A 16025-nucleotide genomic window follows, 5' to 3' on the forward strand; every position below is an offset into this window, starting at 1 on the left:
ACCCATGGCAAAACGCTGCAAGTCATCCTCGTAGTAGTGCGCAATGGGTGTCAAGTCCTTGTGGAGCCTGCTGACTCCTGTTGGCCGCCCAGTCATGTACGAAGCTCTTCCAATTTGGACGTCGGCGGGATGCTGATCCAACCAGGCTGGAAACGGTCGAAGGCAAGACAATGGCCATCGACTCGAGTATATGGATATATCAGTTCCAAGCAACCATGCGTGATAAGGAGGGCCGTGCCTTGTCGAACGCTCATGTCCTTGGATTTCTGCGACGTATAACCAAACTCTTGTTCTATGGCATCAAACCAGTATTCGTCTTCGATGGTGGAGCACCTGTACTTAAGCGGAATACCATTGTAAGTTGCCAAGATGTCTACTAGAAGGAGAGTATTGTTACTGATACGTATCTAGACTGAGAGGAAGAACAAGAAACGAGGTGCTGCATCAAGTCACGTAAAGGTCGCGGAGAAATTACTTGCTGCCCAGCTGAGACGCGAGGCTTTAAACCACATTGAAGGCGCGAAGTGGGTTCGGATTCAATCCCTGATGCTGTCCTTTCTGATCATCTTCAGGTCATCCAAAGACAAAGGGAAAGGGAAAGCGGAGTCGGGGCCAGTGAGGCTGGATGATAATACAGTCTATCTCGAGGATCTTGACCAGAGGATACCTCGATCTCCTGTGAAGAGAGTACCGGATTCTAAGTCACCAAAGAACAACTCACCCAAGAAGAAATTCTATGATCATGATCCCTATAAGCTTCCTGAGGTCGACCTCAACGATGTCATCTCCAAAGCCACTCAATCTACCGCTCCAGATCCCCGTCTCGCTACTGAAGATGAACTACAAGCTTTTATCGAGGATATGCGGCCAGAGGACTTCGATGTCACGTCGCCTGCCTTTCGAGAGTTACCGACCGAAGTTCAATACGAGATCATTGGTGATTTACGTCTCAAATCTCGACAAACGTCGTACCATAGGTTGCAGAATATGCTCCGAAGCGCTCGAACTCCTTTAGATTTCTCCAAGCAACAAATACTCAACTTGAAGCAAAGAAACGCATTGACGCAACAGCTATTGTCGACCACTGATAGTATCGGGAAGGCTCATATTGAAATCCCTATTCGCATTGCTAGCGAACGGAATAGGGAGTATGTTCTGGTGAAGAACGAAGGAGCAAATGGCGGATGGATCCTGGGTATTCGTGACGACGGAACTAGGGACAAGCCTATTGAGATAGATCAAGACGACGATAAACAAGCTGCTGGCAACGATAGCGACGCCGACATGGATGAGGTCGACCTGTAAGTAGTCTTCCGTAACATTTCAATGGCGCAATCAATTGTTTTCTGTGCGCAGCGGGAAGGAACAAACAATCGATGAGGATCTCCGTCGTCATCGTAGGGAAATGGCCTTGACTGCCCTCTCAAACCGATATGTTTCCAAACCCCTCGCTCCTTTGACCACTAAATCTAATGTGGTGAAGTCAAAAACACCTCTGTTCGATCTTACCGATGACGAGAGCGACGCAGGAGTAAACCACTTCGACGCTCACTCTGACGATGATCAAGCCCTAGCGTATGCTATCCAACAGTCATTGGACAGCAGTCAGGTATATAACGCCCATGCTGGATCTCCAGGCGAGTCGCCTAAATTATTTACGACACCACCGAAGCCCCTACAAGCCAAGCAGTCAGAGGATGCCATCTTGTATTATAATCGTCTGGAGACTGCACTGTCTATAGGAGGCGCGGGTCCTTCTCGAACGCCCATGAAGAGCCCTCTCTTCCCAACGAAAATCACCAGTCTGGCAAAACCCAGGTCTCCGTCTCCGCAGTTGGAATACGCTTCAGACCTTGAACCTGCATCATTCGATCCATACCGCCCGGTCACGCCTTCCCCATCTTCACCAACACATGGCACTGTCCAAGACTTGGGTTCCTCAAGCGACGAGGACATGGAAGAAGTCCTTCCTGTCTCACTTCCGGCTGCCGTTGATCTAGGTGTAGATGCCGGGTCGAGCACCTCTGAAAAGATTTCGCCGCCCACAGTTCATTTTCGTCTAGACCCATCATTGCTTGCGCCAGCTGACGCAACTTCGAAGGATGCTGTTGACCATTCCGCCGAGACGAAAACGCCAGGGACGATCGAGGTAGATACTCAGGAGCAATTGCACCCGTTTGCACCCGTGTCGAAAGCGAGCAACGTAGGCACATCTGGATTCGCCGTCTCCTTCAAGTTAGACTCCACTATCTTGAATACCAACACGGATCAAACCAAGGCCATACTCGATGACAATGTCTCTAGCGCCGAAGAGGAGGAGGGGGACGCAGACGTCTTATCCCGATCCCCGTCTCCCTCAATTCACGACACCGCGGAAGATGTAAATGCCGGTAGGGCGGAACCGCTCAAGGACGAATCTTGGGATGCTGTTCAGGAGATCGATGTTGTGGCGGAAGAGGATGAGTACGTTCGTTTTATGTCGCAAGTCCAGGGAAAGGACCTTGATGCAGTTCGACGTGAAATTGACGATGAAATCAAGACCCTCAATCAAGAGCGGAAGGCAGCCATGAGAGACTCGGAGGACATCACACAACAGATGATCTCACAAATCATGGTAAAACATCACAATCTGTCAAAATGGACAAACACTCATGGAACATATTAGACGATGTTGCGACTGTTCGGAATTCCCTATATCACAGCTCCAATGGAAGCCGAAGCGCAGTGTGCTACTTTAGTGTCGCTTGGGCTTGTTGAAGGTATCATCACGGACGACTCTGACGTCTTCTTATTTGGCGGACAGCGGGTCTTCAAGAACATGTTCAACCAGTCGAAGACGGTGGAGTGTTTCTTACTTGCCGACCTTGCTAGAGAGTTGGGTCTAGGCCGAGACACCCTCATTCGTCTGGCATATTTGCTCGGAAGCGACTACGTCGAGGGTTTGCCTGGTGTGGGCCCCGTCGTAGCAATGGAATTGCTGAAGGAGTTCCCAGGAGAAGATGGGTTGCATAAATTCAAGGAATGGTGGCTGAAGGTCCAAAGTGGCAAAGATAAACCCGAGGTCAACAAGTCTGCTTTCCGCAAACGGTTTGTGAGTTTCTGTGTAGTTCACGCTCCCATGCTCTTCACGTTGCTGATATCTTGATGGTCAGAAGAAGAAATTCAAGAAACTTTATCTACCTCAAGATTGGCCTAATAGCGCCGTTGTGCGTTTGCTTTCCTACTGCACTTTTTTTGTAATAGTCGTTCACTTTGTCAGCGAGACGCATATTATCATCCTACGGTCGATGAGTCGGACGAACCGTTTAAATGGGGTTTACCCGACCTAGACGGCCTTCGAATGTACATTTTCAACTTTATCCTCTACGGTACCTTGTCTTATCCCATGTAGGTTCCTCCAGGAAGAACTTGGTTGGCATCAAGTCAAAGTTGACGAACTATTGTTACCCATCATCCAAAAAGTGGGAAAGCGTGTTCAGGTGCGTATTTCAGAAATAAGCTTTACCACTACCTTTATTTACGAAGCTAACGGCGATGACAGGCGGCAGCGCTAAACAAACAAGGGACCTTGAATGAATACTTCGACCTTTCCGTTGGCCAAGGCACGTATGCGCCCAGGAAGCGTACAGCGTATGCAAGTAAGAGGTTGCAAAAGGTGGTGGCCGATTTCAGGAAGAGCAACTCATCTCGGAGCGCAACACCAATGGTAGAGGCAGGTGTATTGGGAAGCTCTGAAGATGAAGCGGGCCCAAAGAAGAAGAGGACGAAGCGCGTTCAAGAGAGCGTTCAGGGTGAAGGGAGTCATGGCGTGGCCAGAACCGGGAAAGGGCGAGGGAGAGGGAAGGGTGTCCGCGGGCGAGGGAGAGGCAGAAATATGGCCAACCAAAGAGCCCATCAGGAGAGCGAATCTTCTGCTTCAGACCCGACACCTGAGGGGAGCGAGCTCTCCGATACTGGATTGCCTCCTCCAACTCTTCCTCCCGCCGAAGCAAAAGAGAGACCTCGTCCGCGACGTTTAGCTCGTGTATAGTGCATTGCGATTAAGATACAGGATCAGTGCCACGAAGCAGAACGAGCCGCCAAAAGTAGAAGACATCGGTGTCATGGCACGATGTATACATCCCGAGGTTCGAACTCGATGTATCACTGTGTTCGCCGGGTTCGTTAGCGGTGGCTTAGGGAAAGGAGGATAGAGTGTTCAGTGTGTACCAAGTACTAACACATTACCAAGTCATGCAGACTGCTTTGCGCTAGCCTCTTTGGTGTAGGAATGAATATCCTTCTCAGATCCCTGGTGTTCAATTACCTGCAAGGAAGACTCGACGCTTCTATCTCGCTGTTGACGCCTCGGCAGCAGAACGAAATTCGATTGCTAAATCACACTCCTCCAACTCTCACAGACCACAAGACTCCAGCCACATCATCATGCGCAAGACATCCGAACTCGACGCGCTGGATACAGAGTCGAGCCTCAGCTTAGATTATGAAACGACAGGTCAAAACATGCGTTGAGATGTTGGTCATCATTCATGTACCTTCGACGTCCGCGGAAATGAGCGATGGTCATGGTAGCGAAGGACCCGATGTCTATAGCCTCTTCTTTTGTAAGAGGTTCCCGCCGTTGGGCGACACTTGTAAATGATACCTCGGCCCATTGCATTTCGATGCCGAGTAGCAATGTGGTGTGGGCAGTCGGATCCACATCGTAAATCGACAGGCCTGGTGAGTTTTATGACTGCCAACTCCTGTACTCGTTTGATCTCGAGCCTCTCTGCGGTGCGGAGGATGCTTAGCCATTTTTAGTTGGTGCTTCGCGTTGTAGTGATCTAAAACGCTAGTGATTTCCGGAACACCGAATCCATGTCGAGTGACGCACTCATCGTGAAAGACCCATAGAAGGTCCTCAAAATCTTCTTGTGTGATCTGGGAAATAAGTATTGGTGTCCCTGGTTTGATCCATCAGTTGCACTCCCAGCAACTGTGTTGCTGATAGCAGAGGGTGACAGGAGATGCTTGTAAACCTTAAACAGGACATCCTCAACCTGCATAACCCAGCGTTTGGAGCTGCTAATCTGATGCTGTTCTGGACAACTAACCTGGACGTAAAGGTCGCCATCCTCGAAGTAGTACTTCCCCCTGGAGGCCGCCACCGTACCCTGAGATTCTGCACCATCGGAATAGGGGACGACAGGGTCAAGGAGGGCACAGTGAGTAGGCTATCGGCCACAGCTCGCAGTGCAAATGCATAGGGAATGCGGCACATGGGATCAGCACAACTATGATCATATATATATATATACGTCGTATCACCACTGCGCTGATACAAAATAGGCTAAACTCGTGCAGCGAGTTCCGTTGTTCCATTGTACAATACATATTGTCATCGTCGCTAGACAATGTAAAGGTATCCTCTCGATATATGATTTTACCAGTCGTGCACATAGGCTGATATCCCAATAAAAAACACATCGTGGTATAAGATGCGCACTTCAGTAGCAGCAACTGGTTTCGATCCAGTGACCTCAGGGTTATGGGCCCTGCGCGCTTCCCCTGCGCCATGCTGCTATTGCTTATGAACGCCGAAGGAGGTGCTAAGTGAGGCAAGTCACTCATCCATACAAGAACTGAGAAGCAGCGAGGGTGAATGAGATCGGATATGACCCCCAGAAACGTGACATTGCAGCGATTACAGCGGGACTAAAGCTCTACCTACACGATCTCCTGATGAAGATGAACTGTCTGTTAATGAAGGTTGAACCAACAGCATAGGTTCGCATAATGCCAAGGCCCTGGAGTGATTTGCATGGAAGTATCGTACTCTAGTGTTTACTCACGTCTGTGGGCTAACGTTAATAATTGGCTAGATAGTCCTGGCAATCCCCATGTACAAGGACAAGTCTAAGAGACATCTATGGACATCACTCTTCATCATCAATGGCCTCTATTCTAGCCTGTGGAAGAAAGCCCGCTAGTTCGGCTGGCGAAGCGAAAAGAATGTGCGTGCAACTTACTTTGTTATCTTCCAATCCGCCGAGTTCTGTGACAAGCCCGGAGAATGGGTATTCACGTCGGATGGACGGCATTTCCGGGACATTATATTTGGCAATGAGTCCGAATGTGACGAAGCCGAGAGCAACGAGTGTGAATTGGAAGAGTGCACGGGATGGCTCTATCGGCGGGATGTCCGGCCCCCACATCGACAGTATCTCGTCCTTGTCGTGCAGCTATCGTTGACTAGTCAGTGTCCTGTATCAAGGGGAATATATAGGCATTTCACAGTGTCGCCGTAGTTCCTCCTCATGAGTGAGTCTTGCCAACCCTTGGCCGGTAGATATTGACTTGAAGTAAACGGAAGTTGAGGGTATCCGAGTAGCTGGGGATCTGTCTCCTCCTTTGGTGGCGTCGCGTAGGCCCGACGGCCAAGCAGCGACGGCTGGGCGCACTGAACGAGAGGCCGACTGGCGGCGGCGCGCGCGCCAGCGACTCGGCGAACGACGGTGGAAGACAACATGGTGAAGCGTGGGAATGTCTGGCGCGGAGTTTAACAGCAGAAAGGGACCAAAATGAGCACGTGGGGACGGGGATCAGTATTATTTTCGGGAGTATATTTCGCTTGAGGTTTTATTTTGCAGGAAACTCAAGGACCCTTGTTCCTTTCCTTCTCCAGAATTTAGACAACCTCCGGCCATCATGGGGTGACCGTAATTTTTTATTGGCGATCTCGAGATTCAAGCTTGTATATATACCACAACCTTGCGGTAAATTGAGCTGCTCTTTCCCCCTCGCCTTCATCATGGCTGCGCCCCCCATGGAGAAGGACGTATCTGACCAACTGCTGCGCCAGCGCAAAGTGCGTCGCAAGGTTGGCGAGGTACCATATCCACTGCGGTACACAATGGAGATGCTCAATTTGTGAGATCCAAGTCACCTCGCCTCCTCGTACCCGTACTAAATGAGAGCTGCACCCCAACTCAGCGACATTTGGGATCATATGTTCCTCACTAGTTGTTGCAGGAAACTCACGATGCATCAATTCGATGTCCCCCCTCCGATGGTACTTGACTTGGGATGTGGAGGTGGCTATTGGGCGATGGAGGCCGCCCGACAATGGCTAGTATGTAATTTTCTTGGTGCGCGCATTCAATCAGTGGCTCACTCGCAGCGCTACAGGGCAGTACGATCATCGGGTTTGACTACTATAGAGTTCAGCCGAACCTTTCTGTGCTGCCGTCGCATAGAGACCTAGCCCGTCGGGTCCAATGGGTCCATGGAAATTTGTTCGTGAGACCATCGTGCAGCGCACCTGAGAAATCCGCTTGTCTCACTCCTCATCTCTCAGGCTGGATAGTCTTCCATTTCCCCCTTCACATTTCGACTTCGTGCGAGTTGCCGGCATTGGTCTGGGTGTTCCCGAAGATGAGGTACGTGAATCAAGCCACCAGATAACATATTTATCGGACATTAACAATCATGGGGCGTTAGTGGCAGTTTGTCTTGGAGGTATATTTTTACACTCCACTTTGGCGCTTGGTATCCCCATTCTGACGGGTTCATTATTAAAGGACATCGCGCGCGTCATGAAGCCAGGCGGCGTTCTTGAGGTACGCGAATTTATTTGCGAATATCAAAGGTGTAAATGGAACAGAAATATATGGCCACCCTCCACAGATAATCGAGGAAGATCTGATTTTCCCTTGCGCTCGACCGCCAAAGCCACGCCTTTCGCCCATCTCCTTCGACGTTTTCCCCGGGAATCCCATCACGCCAAATCCTTACTCAGCGCGAAGCTCGACTACACTCCTTTCTGACCCCTGGTCCGTTAATGTCGATGACCAGCCCCATGCTGATGGATCTATCAGGAAGCAGGCTAGCCTCTCCACGCTGCATGAATCGCCCATTTCGACGTCCCCTCGCTCTCCTTTCAGCCCCAACCCTTCGTTTAGTTTCCCCCTACCCGATGAACCCGCACCACTCGAAAGCGATCCCCATCCCCAGGATCACACGCGGCTAAAGGCGGCATGGGAAGCCATGCTCTCGCGCCGATTTCTGTCGTCACAACTCATTACAGTCCTTCCATTCTATCTCTCCTCCTACTTCGTGGATGTGCAGACCCACCCCTCGTTATCGATCCCACTCCCACCCAACTCACACTCGACTTTACGGAAGAATTCCCTTGGTCGTACATCTACTCATGATTCTATCACCATAGGCGACCGCTTCGACCCGGACAGCGCCTTTGAGCTGTCGCCCTCGTCTAAACGTCGGTCCAGCGAAGGAGACCACACAACCAATTCCACGGCTAAAAAGTCATCGCAGCGCACTGTGCCGTCGTGGGCGCCTATGCATCTAGCTCGAACGGTGAACACTATCGTGGGCTGCAAAGAAGCCATTTGGGAAGAGTACGACCAACTGTACCGTGATAAACCCTCTTCCACACCGATACTCAAAACGTTTCGTCCGAAGAAGTCGCTCACTAGTCCCAATGGGACTCTCAATCCCATACACTTGGAGACTGCCAACCCTTCCGCTCGAGAAGAATTCGATATAGCCTGGGCCAACTGGGAAAAGTGGGTGCATCCGTTTTCGTGTTCCGCTTTGGGTTAAATGGGCGAGGAATGTGCTAACAATAATCGATGTACAGTGATATGAAGGATCGGACTGGGATGAGAGGGCGAATCATCTCCGAGTGTGCGTGGCCGGAGCCCGAAGGCGACCGTCCGGACTGGAGAGTTTGGCGCGATAACCTGGAAACGAAACTCTCTCCGCGCGTTCCTTCCGTAAAGAGCTCGCTGAATGAAATACCGGAGCTTTGCAGGTCAATGCGAGGGTTCGTCGCGTGGAAGCCGACATCATAACGCCGCATACCCAACACATTCTTTTTTTCTTTCATTTTTCGCCGCTATCCATCTATCTATTAATCACTCGTATATGCATCCGTCCCCCCTGCTTTGATTGCAAGCCACTTTCGACGGATCACTAGACATCAAATATCAAGGATCGTAGACTTCTCATCTCGTTGGGATCAGATATACCTTGGAAACTTACGCTGTATATATATATACCATCTGTTGTGGGAGATAACTTGTATATGCAATATACACCTGAAGTTGCAAGATCATTCATTTCCTTACTTCCAGCCTGTGGATCGATCGCAAACGGATAAGGCAACCTGGCCATCTCCGTGATCGACTCTATTGAAGACAGGGGTCCTGGAATTGCACGCGCCTGATAATTTCGCCCAATCCTTTTTCCAGCCACCGCACCCTCCTCCTCCCACTCATTAAATAAAAATGTCTGATACCGAAACGCCTGCAGCCCCTCCTGTCGAAAAGAAACAGGTTCCGACAAATGAAGTCGATCTCACGAAATACAAGGTACCGTTTCGCAAATCACCTCGTTAGCGAATGATCTATTCATCATCGAAGGGGCTTTTCGATCGCGACGTAATCTACTACCTGGGTTGCAGACTGCGGCAGATATTGTGAACCAAGTGGTCAAGAAGTTGATTGATCTTTGCGTCGAGGGCGCGAAAGTGCTCGATATCTGTGTCGAGGGGGACAAGCTCCTCGAGGAAGGCACTGGGGCCGTTTACAACAAAGCCGTCAAAGGTGTCAAAGTACAGAAAGGTGAGCATCGGTCTTACCAGTTGGCCGAATCATCGCTGATGTTAGAGGGAAATCGTAGGCATCGCCTTTCCTACAAGTATATCTGTCAACAACTGTGTGGCTCACTTTTCACCGTTGGCGTACGTTTGTTTGAAGCTTGATCATGCATTGGGTTTATTTGACATGGCATACGGGTCTTAGGTCGGATCCCCTCTCATCGCAGCTCCTTGCCAAAGACGATGTCGTTAAGATTCATGTCGGTGCCCACATCGACGGCTATGCTGCCGTGTCTGCTGAGACAATCGTCGTGGGCGCATCACCTGAGAACCCCGTAACCGGTCGCCGAGCCGATGCGATCAAGGCCGCATGGCACGCCGCTGAAATCGCTATGCGCCACATCAAAGTGGGCAACAAAAATTGGGCCGTCACTGAAGCCGTCGGAAAGATCGTGTCGACTTGGGATTGCAAGCCCGTAGAAGGTGCGTTGATTTTCCCGACGTTACTTTATTTTCTTTTTTTTTGGCACCGGTCGATCGCGGTTTGACTGACGTATATGTGATAGGCATGCTCTCCTGCCAGCAAACGCAAAATGTTATTGATGGCAAGAAGCGCATCATTCTCAACCCTAGTGAATCGCAGAAACGTGAATTCGAGACGATAACGTTCGCCGAGAACGAAGTCTATGGCATGGACATCTTGATCTCGACTGGAGAGGACGGAAAGGTGATTGAGCCTTTTCGGCTCGCGGTCGACATTCTTTTCGTTTCTAACCGTGGTTTAATTGTAGGCTCGTCTGGAGGAGTCGAGAACCACCATCTACCAGCGTGACTCCACTGTTACCTACCAGTTGAAGATGAAGACTTCCCGAGCCGTGTTCTCTGAGGTACAGAAGAAGTCTGGGGCCTTCCCCTTCAACATCCGCTGTCTCGAAGATGAGAAACGAGCGCGCATGGGTCTTCAGGAGGCCGTCCAGCATAGTTTAGTGAAACCCTACGAAGTGATGTCAGCGTTCGATCCGTCTCTGTGTGTGTTTACCTACTTACGTGCCCGTCTTCTTCTTCCAGCTACACTCCCGCTGGCACCTTCGTTGCCGCTTTCCACTTTACGATCGCCCTTCTCCCCGCCGGCCCTGCCTTAATCACCCACCCACCGGTGTGGTATAAGCCGGAGCTTGTCAAGACCGAGAAGGAGCTAGAGGACGAAGAGACCAAGGCCCTCCTCGCCAGAAATTTGCGACCTACCAAGTCCAAGAAGAAGAAGACAAAGGCTGACGGTGAGGCCGAAGGTGACGATAACTGAGTAATTGTTGGCCATGGATGGATGAAAGTCAAACTCGAACATGTCGAAGCTGTAGTGATGTCAAATGGACATTGCGTAGTTGTCAATTGTATTTCGTACAACCTCTCCCACACCGAATGTGAATATTATCGTTGAATGTATCATGTTACATTGCCGTTAATCTGTAAGCCCGCGATCATGGCACCCTCGGGCGTGGTGCATTAACCACCATTGACATGAGGATTCGCTTATCGTGATCCTGGTGGTAGCGACGCAGCAGGTTCTTTGTCGGAACCCCGTTCAGCATCGTCGCCAAACTCAGCCAACGTTCGAGCCACCAAATCGACGTTTTCGAGGAAAGAGTTGACGGCCAAGCGAGCGAGTCTGACCGTCAGCGTTTCGAATGACCTGCAGACAAAACATAAGTCAGTCGTCGTCCATGCGATACAGCAAAGAGCTTACCCTATGAGTGTATCATCGTCTACATCGAGCTGGCGTTTCACTGCCTGTGGTTGGAGTTCCGCGTCGACCTCGATGGTCTGTTTCGCGATGGTCGCGTGCTTGTGGGATGCAAAAGGAATCCGTACTACGCTGAGACAAGTTTAGCTGGATCTAATCTTTACGTGAAACGAGATTCTTACATCCTATGCCATTGTGCATCAGGCTCTGACATGATGGTAAGCGATAGGAATTATCTAACCTCAAACCTCTGAGATTTCCTGTTCGCGCGAATGCAGACCGATGATAGGATGGACAACAAATTTCCATTCGACAGATCAACAGTAAACTAGTACTCCTACGTAATAATGCAACTCGCAGAGGATGAACGACACAGTTGATGAAATAATGATAAGTAGCGGAGGGTGCCCGGGTCAAACAACGAGAAGTTATGGCTACATTAAAAACGGGGGAGGAAAGTAGAAATGTTGATCACAACCAGCTCGTCACGTCGTAAAAACTCTTCATGAAACGAGAAAGAATCAACACCAACCGCCTCCACACAAAAAATGAACCCCTCGGGACAAACGCGACTCTGCTCTCTAGTACAAATCGGAACATAAAAGAAACTGGACAGTAGTATACCTGCGCTTATAAGCGTGATACAAGGGTGTGTATCGCCAGGATAGGGTAGGTTGGGACGCCGCTTGGGTATAGACCTTGGCCCATTAGAGATTGCGGGTGGGTATATTCACAGGGAGAGAACAAGGCCGGCCAGGACGGCGGAGACCACCATCGCGGAAATGCTCGTTGTGTGAAAGGCCGAAGCAGAGTTTTGGGCTGCCTTGGAGAAGGGATCGGAACCGGCGTTCGCGGCACCAACGGGGGTAGGCGCGACGGAAGACGTGGCGACAGTGGTTTGCGTAGCAGCGGGAACGACAAGACTGTCCAAGAGAAGGGTTAAGTACGTAGCAGAATATTAACATACTGGACGTACGTTGTACCGCCTACTGCAATAGCAGGAACCGATGATGACCCAGTACTTGTAGAAGCAGCACCAGAGGAAACGGCAGATGAAGAGCCTAGGGCGAGGAGGGCAGGGGGGACACAGGACGCATCATTACTACCCTTGACAGTGATCTTTTCCAAATTATTGAGCCAAGCATTTCTCACAAGGCGAAAAAAATCCGGCTTACAGTCTCAGTCCATGCCTCTTCACCGTCCACGTCTTCGATGGACAGCTGAACTTTGATTCCAGCTGGGAGGGCTACCTTCCATGCACCAGTTGTGCTATCGAAATCCCCAAGGTCGGCACTGCTCACGTCCCCTCAGTCAGTGACACGAAAAATGAACATTGTGAGGCCAGTGCTCACAGTGCGTCGCCACATGGGTCAGAGGCCTTGGTGATGAGGATGTTGTATGGCCCCTTCGTCTTCTGCCAGCTGAATTTCGCCTCTTGACACTGGGAGAAATGGAAAGGTTAAATCCTTGTTATCGTCATAGATCAAAAATAGAGCGTGCTCACCTGGGTGAATTCTGGCTGGGAGACAGCGAAATCGGCGAAAACGCCTTGGATGGAGAGGGATGCGAGGAGGGAAACGGTAATGAGTGTGTTGAACATTTCGTGTACAGGTGGGGGGTTAACGAGGGGAAAAGGTCGGAGACGGCGAGATGAAGGGAGTTGAAAAGAGAGATGAGAGAAACACAAGCACAAACGCACCAGGCAACCGCATGGGCGCTGCCAAACACGACCAAATACCCCCATGAACACAATGGGCCAAATGGCAACAGCATCAGAATCACATCAATCGGCCCGTTGCAACGTTGGATGCAATTCCGACAATATTATTAACACAGCCTTCCGACGACAAAGAAATAATTTACAGCTTGGCTTTGCCTTTGAACGACGCAAGCATGGTCCGTTTCGATATCCTGCAAAAATGTCACCATGGTCACCTCCCCATGGTTCCAGACGAGGTCCATGATATAAAACGCACCCAGAATGCGCAACGGCCGAGGGCATTTCTCTCAATCCTTCCACGGGGACACGTTGTTCCATGGCCACATAATCCCGCTTCGGAGCACCAACATAGATCTGCCGGAAGGTTTCAGCGTGTCTGTCTTCGCGTTTTTGCTACCCCAGCACGTTGCTTACCTGTCGGGGTCGCCAGATTTTTACACCCCCTTCTTGCAGCATCATCTAGCAGACGCTCAGGGTATCAGTCTCTGTAACTATCCCACACAAAACACGACTTACCTGACGCCAATGCGCCAGCCATCCGACAACGCGAGGCACGGCAAATAGGACCGGGAAGAAATCCAGGGGGAAACCTAACGTAAATGTCGAGTCTCAGTCCGTTTCCCAAGGATACCGAAGCACTTCCACTTACCCATTGCACGGTAGATCAGGCCACTGTCGAGGTTTGCAATGAGTATTCGCACAGTATGTCAGTGACGCAAGCATTCTCACCTCCTATAGAAGGTTCACCATACATTAGTCAGTTGATGAAAGCAGCGGAACTAAATGACATGCGTACCAGAAGTCGACGTTCGGAGCCAGTTTCCGCTTGACGAAGTACTCATCCTTCATCGCGGCCTCGTGTAGGGCCATGGCCGTTTCCAGCAACTCGTCCTTACCAGTACTACGGTATTTGGGGTTATTCAGAATATCCACCCCAAAATCGAGGCAAAAACACTAACACTTTGAAGACTTCGTCCGCCATCTTACGCACGATGAAGGATCGGGGGTCCGACTAGCCCGACCAACATCAGATCCGTTCACACAGGGTCAAGAAGCGTACATACCGTCTTATACACGCTAAAGAAGGCAATCAGCGCTAGCTAGCAATGATACACGGCTTAATGAACCCACCGGTGACCAAATCCAGAAAGTACCTTCTCCCGATTTTTTACTGCCTCGATGAATGCCGGAACATTTTCCGGTCTAATAAGTAGTTAGCATCTCTTCGAAGCCTGGCCGACGCCGGGTAGATGTTTACCTTCCGATCGAGATCAGCATTCGAATGACGGCTTCATTGGCACCACCTACAAAGAGCCGTTAGTTCATTGTACGAAGCAAATAGATCCTCTAAAAATATACCATGTAGCGGTCCACTATAAGTGTGTGTGAATGATCAGGAGTGGAACGCTCAATAGTCTCGCAACTCACTACAAGGATGCACAACCAGCGCTACAGATTGACTATTAGTATCATCCTTTCGGCAACAGTCATAAAAGCGCTTACGCCACGGCTGAATACGGGTCAACTAGAGAGCTACCTGTTTGTAGCACTGTAGTTGCTGATGCGTTAAGCTCGTGGTCGGCGTGGATAAGGAATAGGACATCCAAGGCCTTCTCTAGCACGGGATTCGGTTTGTAGTCAGTTTCACCTAGGTGATCCATTTGGTAGAGGAATCTATTTCTTTCGTTAGGCGACAAGCGAAACGAACCGTTCAGGACTTACGAGCCCGTATAGCTAAGACCTGTGGGTGGTGTGACGAACTCTCGACCTTGACGAACTCGGTAAGCCATTCTAAAGCATTCGAATGCGTCACCAAAACAACTATACACCAGAATCCGACGAAACTCACGCTGCCAACGTCGTGGCTTTGCCAATTAGCCTGTAGATCTGTTTATCTATGATCGCGAGCGAAGCTGCGTCGCCCTTTGTGAACAAGTTTTGGCCTAAAACATGTCACATTAACTCGATCACTTAATACAATGGAAGTTTCCACATACCTTGTAGAGAAGGGTTTGCTTCGCTGTAGTATGATCCAAGGTATGCCAATGCGCTGGTCAGAATGGCCATAGGGTGGGCATCGTATCTACGATCGATATTAAGTATTAGCTGCTGTATTGCTGCAACTCTTCACATCCTTACCTGAATGATCGGAAGAATTGCTCAGCATCGGCATGCACAACACTGTGGTGCATAACTTCATCCTGGAAGACCTTATATTGAGCAGATGTCGGTAGCGAGCCATAAATCAAGAGATATGCTATAGCACGGGGTTCAGCATCTGGTGAGAGAGAACACCGACTCAATGTGGACTTACCGGTTTCAAGATGAGAAGACTGGAGGGCCAGCTGCTCGATAGGATACCCCCTTCATTTGCTTTCAGTTCAATGTTTCAATAGCATAAGGCCATTCATTTCACCTGTAGCGCAGCACTGAGACAATGGTGTCAGCGTGTGCTGAGTCGAAGAAAACAACGTAGACACTCACCACCTGCGTCGCCATCAATATACGTGATCTTGCTTCGCAACACCGCCGTATTCAAGAACCCCTTGTCCTGAACGCGTAGCCCTTTCTCCGTCTCATTCTCCTCTCTTTCACCTTTGGCCTTCGGTGCAGATATGGCCTTAAATGCGGTCGCCGAGATGCTGTTATCTTCGATTCTACGCAGCCGACTATCAATCAGCCATTCACTAAACAAAACAACGAAATCTTCACTTACGGGATGGTGTAGGTCTTCCCGGTACGATTATCGCGAACACTCAATGTATTGTCGGAAGCTGCGTTTTCTATGGGTCGTCCCATGATAGTGTGATGTGGGGGTGTAGTGGGGAGATGGAGATTGATGGCAGGAGGCAAGCTTCATACTTATACCGTCTGCTACCAAGTCGCGTCTGGAAATGGTATGTTCTAGCGCTCATGATGCTCTACTGAGACAATCACATGTGGAGCTGCTGTGTACTGGGCGC

At 50.1% G+C, this 16025-nt stretch overlaps 7 protein-coding genes and 1 non-coding gene across 8 annotated transcripts; 3 read left to right on the forward strand and 5 right to left on the reverse strand.

The window, feature by feature from the left end:
- Window positions 1-43: 43 nt before the first annotated feature.
- RAD2 (DNA repair protein rad2) lies at window positions 44-4030 on the forward strand (the record flags this gene model as incomplete). The annotated part of the gene is made up of 10 exons (XM_036778998.1): window positions 44-96; window positions 146-356; window positions 412-524; window positions 573-1301; window positions 1357-2614; window positions 2666-3091; window positions 3153-3206; window positions 3260-3342; window positions 3392-3479; window positions 3542-4030. 10 exons carry the CDS (start codon window positions 44-46, stop codon window positions 4028-4030), a joined length of 3504 nt encoding a protein of 1167 aa, XP_036628387.1.
- A 1463-nt stretch (window positions 4031-5493) lies between these two features.
- PC9H_009497 lies at window positions 5494-5565 on the reverse strand. Its single transcript has one exon. It is a non-coding gene; the product is annotated as a tRNA-Met (tRNA).
- Window positions 5566-5918: 353 nt separating this feature from the next.
- PC9H_009498 (uncharacterized protein) lies at window positions 5919-6511 on the reverse strand (the record flags this gene model as incomplete). Its single annotated transcript, XM_036778999.1, has 3 exons — window positions 5919-5951; window positions 6012-6224; window positions 6278-6511. The coding sequence occupies 3 exons, from the start codon at window positions 6509-6511 to the stop codon at window positions 5919-5921; spliced, it is 480 nt and encodes a 159-aa protein (XP_036628388.1).
- Window positions 6512-6793: 282 nt separating this feature from the next.
- On the forward strand, window positions 6794-8855 carry PC9H_009499 (uncharacterized protein; the record flags this gene model as incomplete). The annotated part of the gene is made up of 8 exons (XM_036779000.1): window positions 6794-6912; window positions 6976-7114; window positions 7171-7277; window positions 7340-7421; window positions 7483-7500; window positions 7563-7601; window positions 7669-8567; window positions 8642-8855. 8 exons carry the CDS (start codon window positions 6794-6796, stop codon window positions 8853-8855), a joined length of 1617 nt encoding a protein of 538 aa, XP_036628389.1.
- A 435-nt stretch (window positions 8856-9290) lies between these two features.
- On the forward strand, window positions 9291-10904 carry CDB4 (Curved DNA-binding protein (42 kDa protein); the record flags this gene model as incomplete). Its single annotated transcript, XM_036779001.1, has 7 exons — window positions 9291-9374; window positions 9467-9626; window positions 9685-9745; window positions 9807-10084; window positions 10168-10328; window positions 10393-10607; window positions 10670-10904. The coding sequence occupies 7 exons, from the start codon at window positions 9291-9293 to the stop codon at window positions 10902-10904; spliced, it is 1194 nt and encodes a 397-aa protein (XP_036628390.1).
- A 227-nt stretch (window positions 10905-11131) lies between these two features.
- On the reverse strand, window positions 11132-11556 carry PC9H_009501 (uncharacterized protein; the record flags this gene model as incomplete). The annotated part of the gene is made up of 3 exons (XM_036779002.1): window positions 11132-11291; window positions 11346-11474; window positions 11525-11556. The coding sequence occupies 3 exons, from the start codon at window positions 11554-11556 to the stop codon at window positions 11132-11134; spliced, it is 321 nt and encodes a 106-aa protein (XP_036628391.1).
- Window positions 11557-12072: 516 nt separating this feature from the next.
- On the reverse strand, window positions 12073-12942 carry PC9H_009502 (uncharacterized protein; the record flags this gene model as incomplete). Its single annotated transcript, XM_036779003.1, has 5 exons — window positions 12073-12265; window positions 12319-12461; window positions 12518-12635; window positions 12695-12783; window positions 12847-12942. The coding sequence occupies 5 exons, from the start codon at window positions 12940-12942 to the stop codon at window positions 12073-12075; spliced, it is 639 nt and encodes a 212-aa protein (XP_036628392.1).
- A 259-nt stretch (window positions 12943-13201) lies between these two features.
- Window positions 13202-15861, reverse strand: PC9H_009503 (uncharacterized protein; the record flags this gene model as incomplete). The annotated part of the gene is made up of 21 exons (XM_036779004.1): window positions 13202-13253; window positions 13319-13416; window positions 13477-13521; window positions 13579-13652; window positions 13712-13734; window positions 13859-13963; window positions 14022-14074; window positions 14127-14139; window positions 14194-14265; window positions 14321-14366; window positions 14422-14435; window positions 14491-14511; window positions 14566-14736; window positions 14785-14853; window positions 14912-15005; window positions 15060-15145; window positions 15202-15319; window positions 15377-15426; window positions 15479-15491; window positions 15547-15719; window positions 15779-15861. 21 exons carry the CDS (start codon window positions 15859-15861, stop codon window positions 13202-13204), a joined length of 1473 nt encoding a protein of 490 aa, XP_036628393.1.
- Between the last annotated feature and the right edge of the window lie 164 nt (window positions 15862-16025).

Source organism: Pleurotus ostreatus (assembly GCF_014466165.1).
Source record: "Pleurotus ostreatus strain PC9 chromosome Unknown scaffold_7, whole genome shotgun sequence".
Taxonomy (NCBI): Eukaryota; Fungi; Basidiomycota; class Agaricomycetes; order Agaricales; family Pleurotaceae; genus Pleurotus; species Pleurotus ostreatus.